The following is an 8,730-nucleotide window of genomic DNA, read 5'->3' as shown; positions in this document are numbered from 1 at the left end:
TGTGTGTGTGTGTGTGTGTGTGTGTGTGTGTGTGTGTGAGGAAGTGAAGGCCAGGGTTCATGGGACGGTCACGATCACACCCCTGAACGCTCTGCCACCCAACACTTCCACTCTCACATGCTTTCACTGTGTCAGCGCTCAGACTCCGCCCACCGCTCCGGACAGAGGCCTGTGATTGGTCAGTAGACCTCCACCCCTCACCTCTGCCCCTCAAGGCAAAATCAGGCTCTCTGTGAGAGAGAGAGACGGAGATGAACAGGCTGATAGAGACTCATATGAGGTTTATTCAGTCAGTGCTGTGTGGAGGTCAGAGCTGTTATACAGGACTATAAACACACACACACACAGAGTTTGGTCAGGCTTTAGCAGCGATCTGGGTCATGACAGAATCTCCCATAGCTTACAGCTGTGACCTTTGACCCCTGCTGTGTGTTTCTGTACACAGCTCATGAAGGAGAAGCAGCTTGTTGTGAGTTTAGTGGTATGTTCCGGTTGTGTGATTCAGAGTGTCAGCATCGAGTGCAGTTACAGCTGTGTTATTGTGTGTTTCAGTAGGATTATGTGTGTGGACGTTTGCCAGCTCCTGGGGCTGTTGTGCGGCTCTCAGCTCCTGTTTAATGACCCTTAAATCAGTCAAGAGTTTAATTTGATCTTCTAATCCCTCACTAATGCACACACACACACACTCGCTTGCTCTTGTGTTTGACGTCTTTAGTAGATCAGTCACACAGTCGCCTTTATTGCATCAGTGTGCAGTGTGCTTTTAAGGCAATAAGCTTAGTTACTTACATTATTGTATTATATATATTAATACAAATAATTATAAAACAATAATGTAATAATTATTTATATGATTACTATTAGTATTATTTATTTTAGATATAGATATATAGATATACGTGATAGATATATAAATAACTATTTTATAGTACATTTTTTAATGATTATTATTCAGTAATATTGTTATATGTGGATGTAAATGTGCAAATATTTGTTTGTATGAGGTGGGTTCATCTTCCCTCTAGTGCTCATTAACACACAAAATCAACATGACATGATCCTGTTTACATTTTAAAATAAAATGCTCTGGTCTAATGAGCATTATATAATATGCTGATGTTAATATTTTAATTAAATTATAAAGTGCTACCGAAACGAGTCTCCTTTTTCCAACTTTTTAGCTGAGCAAGTTTCCTTTCTATTTTAATAATAATGAAGATAAACATTATTACTTTATATAAATAATAATATTATATTTATTATTAAACATGCTGTAGATAAATCTTAATATTTAGAAATGATTAGTATTTTCTGTAATAATCTAATCGAGTGTATTCTTAGTAGGGTTGTGTTTTGTCTAATGAGCATGAGATGCTTGAAATGGTGAAGAGAAGTCAGTATTATCATTACACCTTCGAAGTTTTTGAAATCCTGATTGATTTTCTCTTTCGTTCTCCTGCAGTTCTCCCTTCACGTGATACGCCCAGTCCAATAGATCCGGAGTCCATCCAGGTTCCGATCGGGTACGAGCCCGACCCAGCCGACCTCGCCCTCTCCAGTGTCCCGGGACAGGAAATCTTCGACCCACGCAAGCGCAAATTCTCAGCAGAGGAGCTGAAGCCGCAGCCCATGATCAAGAAGGCGCGCAAGGTCTTCATTCCAGACGACTTGAAGGTAAAGACAAACACTGAAGCATGAAGCACAGAGAGACGACCAGCTCACGCAAAGCAGATTCAGGGCCTTTGAACTAAGATCGCAGTTTGTGTTTTACAGTAAAGCTTGCTTAAAACATGCTTAAGTGCCTTTGGCTTTTTTTTTGTATAATAATAATAATAATAACAACAACAACAGTATTTTCACATTATTATTATTATTGTTATTATGTCTCTCCAAATATTTGTGTAACAAAATAATAATAATAATAATAATAATAATAATAATATTATGTTGTTATAATTTTAGAAACACTTTAATTTTTTACTATTGTTTTATTTTTTCTATAATTTTTCTATTATTGTTGTTGTATTCGGTTTCTATTTTTCTATCATTATTATTATTATTTACTATGCAGTTTTTCTTTTTCTATTATTATTTAATGTTGCACAAATATGAATTATTATTATTTAATAAACCCCGTATAATTGTTTTTTACTATTATTATGATGATTATTATTATTATTATTATTATAATAATGATTATTATATATTTTTGATTATTATATTTAATTTCCTTAATTTTATAAATTGACATTTATTATACACTATACGTATATTTACATGATTTGTTTTCTATATTTCTTTTGTAAAAGTACTTGCTTTACTTTTAGTAAATGCTATATTATAAATGTTCACAATTATTGAACAAAACTAAAACTTTTACTTTACTTTACTTTTAGTCATTTAGCAGACGCTTTTATCCAAAGCGACTTACAAATAAGGAAAAGTAATTAAAACTAAAAGCTAAAACTCTATAAATACTATATATATATACACACATTTAAGAAAATAAAATAAAATAAACAAAATAAAAATGACAAATGCATACAACAACATTTCAAAACTAAAACATTTAAATGAAAATAAAGCTAAAAACAATTCAAACATATTAAAAGAACAAAAGGTATGAGTATAATAATGATTCTAACATAACAACTAAGCCAAAACATAATCACAATGACCTACTTTAATAGGTTGAAAACTGTCAATATTATATCATATATAATATGTAATACAGTGATATAAAAGATCAGTAAAATCTGATAGAAAATATCAGTAAAATATTTGTGCGCAAATATGATCATAGAAAATCCTGAGTCATGTGACTATCTGTTGGCAATTGTTATTGTACATCCGTCCATAAATGTCACAAAATGTAAAAACAACAACACATGATTCCTATACTGTTTGAAATGTACTTTTTTGTTTTAAAAGATTTTAACGGAATGGAATTTTTTATTGGAATTTTGGCCCCAGGGAAAATTCCGAACAGAATTTAGTGAGAATAAATAGTTTCTCATCTCCATCTCCGCGCAGGACGACAGATACTGGTCACGGCGCAGAAAGAACAACTTCGCGGCCAAACGCTCCCGTGATGCTCGCCGGCTGAAAGAGAACCAGATCGCCATCCGCGCGGGATTCCTGGAGAAAGAGAACGCGGCGCTCAGACAGGAAGTGGCCGACCTGCGGAAGGAACTCGGCCGCTGTAAGAACGTTCTGGCCAAATACGAGGCGCGACACAGCCCTCTGTGAGCCCCTCCCACCTCACACAAACCCCGCCCCCCACCACCAAAACACCCCCCCCCTCCAGGGACTTCTGCGGCAAATTCTCCTCCCCTTTTTTCACATTTCTCTTTTCTCTTTACAAACCCAGTTTGCGTTCTTTAGTTGATTTTGTATTTCATTTATGTCTTTTTCCTCTTATGTAGTTTCACACGTTGACTTCTCTCTCTTTCCTTTTATTTGTTTCATTCGTCTGTGTATTCTTTCACCAACGATGAATCGTTTGTCTGGAAATGTTTTTCTCTCTCGAGTGTTTTATACACCTGTAACACGGACTGATAAATATATTCCTTGCCGCTCACCTTCCTGTCTGTCAATCATCCGCTCGGCCCAACCCCCCTCTTCTCAGAAGCCCCGCCCACTTCTTGTTGCTAGAGCTTCTTATTGTGTATATTAATGTATTTTAGTTGAATAGCTGTAACGCACCGACACCTTTCGTTCTGTGAAGTGTGTATAACGCTAGCTAGCGTCAGAACACGATGTTTGTTTTGTTCTTTTCCTATTCTGTGTGCTTTGTCTGTTTTATTTCATCATTACTTTTAAGCCGACACCAGCATAGTTTTTTTTGCGTCTTTCCTGCATTGTCCATAGAGCAATAAAACTGAATCTCCTCAGTGGACAAAACATATGACATGTAAGCTAAAGTTTCATAGCACCATCATTTCTGCTGTAGTGCGGAAACTGTCCCTCCAAAAATGCTGAATCCATATTTGTCTGTCTCTCCCTCTCGCTCTAACTCCCTGCACTAATGCGTGTTTCACAATCTGATCTGGTGCAATGTTTCTACCTATACTATAATCTGCCTGATATATTTATGGACTTTTGTCCCTTTTTTTTTAATATTCAGCTGTTAATTACTACTATTGTTATAGCTGTTCTTACTGTTATGGCTGTATAGTAATTTTTCCTAATCGTTTATTGTTTTATTGGATATTTCAGCATGATTATTGTTTTAGAGTTGCAGCCTAAAGCTAATTGTAAATGGGTCTTTTTCTTTTCTTTTTTTTTAGGATAGATGATTATTCTATCCTCTTTTTTTAGTTTTATTATATATATATATACACACCCAGAGCATGTTTTAGAATTTTCATTTGTTTTTAAGTCAGTACAAGCAGATATCTGTAGTGATTTGTTTTCTTTCTTTTTGTTTTGTAGCTTGGCGTGTCTGTCATCTGTATGACTGTAATGAATGTGTTTTAAGAGGTTTTGAGGCGTTTGTTGAGCAGGACGGTGTTGTCTCAAATACTGTGGTTGAAACCCAATCAGTTTGTTTAGTGCAGACCAAAAGATACAGAACACAGATATATTGATAAAACAGAGTTTTAATGTTTATATATATATATGAAATCTATTATATAATTTGCTTTTTGTACAGTATTTTTCCTATATAATACTGTCTGAATATTTTCAAGGCACAACAAATCCAGAGTAGTGTAAGAGAAATATATGATAGCATACATATATATCTATTATAAAGAGCTAAGTGACAGTGTTTTGATATATTATGAAGCATAAAACGGGGAGTAAATGGAAACCCGCCATCATGTCCTCTATTTTGGGCATTAAAAACCTTCTGCACCCTTGTATTCAAATAGCCTTTAGTATTCTGTCTCAGGAAACGCTAGCAGCCGGACCTCAAACCATAACTCATAATAAAGATTAAATATATATATTGCTGTGTTCTGTACATCAGTGTTTTTTTCCCTATAGGAAGGAGCTGATCTCACACTCTTGATGCTGTGTAATGAGTTTCATTGCAGAGCATTTTACAGTATTGCTATTGGTTCTTTGAATGGAAATCTAAAGGCTATGCTTTTTTAGTCTATGTAATTGAGTCTTTTTCACAGCAGAGTGTTGATATTGAATGTTTAGTGCGGCAGCTCTGAGAGCTTTTGCTTGGTTGAATGTTAAAAAAAGTCTTGTTAATGGAGTCACTGGGTTGGTCTCGTAAGGTCCTGAAAAAGTTTTTCTGATCTGAGATCAGTTTTTTTTCTTCTGTTTATTCTATTAAAAGTTGCAGGGTTTAAAGCCGGGATGGCAGATCTCAGGTCAGAAGTTGCGTTTGATGCGCTGGTGACTTCATTGTTGACCATAAAAGTCCTCGACTGTCCCAGTTGAGATGTGCACAGATTTGTATTATTGAGGTTTTGATGGGGCAGAGATGATGCTGTTTTTTATTGTTTCTTTTAATTTCCCTTGATTGTCCCTCATGTCTGTTTGTGGTCTAAATGCAGATGTGAGATGCGTGTATAAAGCCCTGTGTAGACTGTTTCTATCTGTACAAAACCGAAATAAATCCAGGATTAAGCCAAACCACTTCTCGTGAATAATGACCCCCAAAAATGCCTCCCTGAGGGCGTGAGGAAGACCCAGCCCAGTTCTCAGCATTTCAGCGATGTGTTCCTCTCCTTGCTAGGTGGAAAAATTATTCGTTTAAATACACCGTAAAAAAATTCCGTAAAATTTACGGTAAAAAAATGGCAGCTGTGATTGCCGGAATTTTACCGTAAAAAAATATGGTAGCAACATTCAATTTTTTCACGGTTTTAACTTAAATTTACAGTTAAATACCGTAATTTCATTAACTGATATAATGTTAATATACTAACCTATTGAAGTACTGAAATCTGTTTTGTACCTTTGTAATACACTGATAACCACCAAATGCAGGTGGTGATGAGAAAGTCCCATGATGAACCAAAGCCCATCACAAGCAGCTTTTAAATAAAGACATACATAGAAGGTGCACAGTGTCATTCACACAAACACCAAACACCATCATGGTAACACACATGAAACTGAAATAATGCAAACAACATTAGGTGTAACACACAACCCTAATATACAAAACTGATAAGAAAAAACTAAGAACATAGTTATTTCAACAAAAAAACATCAAATTTGAAATGTAACGCAGGGAATTCTGGGAATGTCAATTTACGGTTATTCACTGTAAATTATACAGTCTTTTTCACTTCCAAAAACGGTATACTACCGTAAAATTACATGTAATGTCCAATACAATTATTCACCGTATATAGTAGGGGAATTTACCGTTAACAATTTAAAAGGTTTTTATTGTAGCATTTTTACAGTCCTTTACCGTTAAATTCACGGTAATTTTTTTTACAGTGTAGGTTTTAGTCCTAGGCCACCATTTATGCTTCCTTCACATGCTATCAAAATGAATATGCACAAAATGGACATGAACTGCTGCTCAAGTTTGTAGGCCTATGACTGGGAAACTGCGATAATTTTGAGGGCCGATTCAGAATGTGTGCAAAACTGATATCTTAAAGATGTTTATCAGATGTTTGTACACAGCAGATGCTTTCCAGATGAAGAGATCTTTTACAGACATCTTGCAGACGTATAAATAGCTATACCATAGAAATATGTGGTTGTAAACGAACGGGACGTTATATTTTATTCAAAAACCGTTGGTCATTGATTAATTGATATTCAGTAAATTTTTCCTTAAATGAGAATGCTATTTATTTTCATTTATTTAAAACAAAGCAGTAGAACGTGGTGCGTTATTAACGAACTTCAGAAATGGAAAGCAGGACATTTTCGATAGCACGTGAAAGGCAGCATTAGACCAGAAACAACTTAAACTGTTTGGCAATAGACAGATCATCTTATATTCATTAGATGTAATTCTAATGGCCATATCCATAATCGCACAAGTTCATATTTGCAGTACTCCCTGTTTTCCAGGGAAGGACACAGCCGTGAGATTGTGGGAAACAGGTTGGCGTCTCTCTTTCTACCTCAGTCCTGAAAGGAACCTATAACCATATTGAACCTGTTTAGTCCAGTGCCTTGAATTACCACAGACGATTCCACACACATTTTAAAGGAGTAGTTCACTTCCAGAATGAAAATTCTGTCATAATTTGTTGACACAAAGATATTTTGAAGAATGTTGGTATCCAAACAGTTGGTTTGCACTATGGAAGTCAATGGTGCTCATTAACTGTTCCAACATTTTTCCAAAATATCTTCTTTTGTGTTCAACAGAAGAAAGAAACTCATACAGGATTGGAACAAGTGGAGGGTGAGCAAATGATCACAGAATTTTCATTCTGAAAGTGAACTCCTTTAAAGCTTAAATTACTTGCACCGGATTGGCCCTGCACGGAAAGGGCTCCTCCAATCAGACTGACCCCAAAATCCCACGCTTTACTCGACACATTCTCAAAGCCAGAATTCAGACGGCTCGTCTTGAAAAGACGGGAACCACCGTATTGAAGGCAACACCTGCAGTGACGGACAGTCTATGAGAGAGACTCAAAGCTGGAGATGTTTGATCTTGTGTGTCACGTAAATGGAAGCAGAAACCTGAACCTTTGCTCTCTGCTGCCACCTTTTGACTCCTTTTCTCTCTGTACATTGTGTCCAATAAAGTCTTCAGTTTTCTCTCAACATCTCTGCTTTTGTCTTTTGTCTTAACTATTGGTTTGTCTAAATTATTGGCATTAAAACTTGTCAACAATTCTGTGTTTTTCTGTCAATATGGGGTGCTGTGTGTACATTAATGAGGAAAAAAAATTAACTTAAATGATTTTAGCAAATGGCTGCAATATAACAAAGAGTGAAAAATTTAAGGGGGTCTGAATACTTTCCGTACCCACTGTATATAACCATTTGAAGGATTTGCGATTAAAGTTAGGTGGAGCATGTTATCACGTTTTGATTAAAACACAAAACCTTTTTTTCTTATAGGAATAACATGCACTGAGGAATCATTCACAAACATTATTTCAGTATATAAATTATTACACATATTATGAATACTGTAATAATAAAACAAAATACAATATAGCAATAAAATGTAATGTGCTTTTAAAAATATTTGTATAAAAATATAAAACGAAAAAATTCTAAATATATTTCTACTTTATAATATATTAGTACTTTTTGTATTTAGATTACTTTGCTAATGTATCTTGTTTCTAAATGGTACATTTCTAAGCTAATTTCTGTTCAAAATAAGCCGTTTCAGTAACTTCACAAACTCATTTCATAACATTAATATGCATTAGCATGAAGTAACAATACATATTTTTAAAGCAATTATTAATCTTGCTAGTTAATAAAACAAAAAAAAATGTTCTTTGTCAATTTAAGTTTCAAGTGCATTAATTCATATTAACTATAGCATGTTATTAACATATTGGTAATAAACATTAAGATTAATAAATGCTATAGAACTATTCATTCTTAGTTAATTTTATCTAATGTTAACAAATGAGATCGGCTTGTAAAGTGTTGAGTGGAAATTATATAAACGTAAACCCTACACCAATTTTTTTTTTCAGTGTTTGGAAGAATAACAGAATAGCACTAACTGTCTTAAATTCTTCATTGTGCCGTGTGTGAAACATGGACTGAGCCACAAGATGAAATGAACAAACGCACAAGCATGAGAGTCACTGCTTGCCTTTA

The 8,730-nt window shown here is 34.9% G+C and overlaps 1 protein-coding gene across 2 annotated transcripts in view; it reads left to right on the top strand.

Moving 5' to 3' along the window:
• The window catches only part of hlfa (HLF transcription factor, PAR bZIP family member a), a 12,212-nt gene extending 6,620 nt beyond the window's left edge, over positions 1-5,592 (top strand). For both annotated transcript variants that reach the window (XM_016253250.1, XM_016253249.1), the window contains exons 3-4: positions 1,463-1,674; positions 3,034-5,592. In XM_016253250.1, the coding sequence (XP_016108736.1) occupies positions 1,463-1,674; positions 3,034-3,249 (428 nt within the window). In that variant the 3' untranslated portion in view covers positions 3,250-5,592. The remainder of the gene's footprint in view (positions 1-1,462; positions 1,675-3,033) is intronic.
• Positions 5,593-8,730: the final 3,138 nt, after the last annotated feature.

Source organism: Sinocyclocheilus grahami, unplaced genomic scaffold, assembly GCF_001515645.1.
Source record: "Sinocyclocheilus grahami isolate Dianchi unplaced genomic scaffold, SAMN03320097.WGS_v1.1 scaffold1169.1, whole genome shotgun sequence".
Lineage (NCBI taxonomy): Eukaryota > Metazoa > Chordata > Actinopteri > Cypriniformes > Cyprinidae > Sinocyclocheilus > Sinocyclocheilus grahami.
The sequence above is the reverse complement of the archived record's forward strand: the minus strand, read 5'-3'. Positions and strand labels throughout refer to the sequence as shown.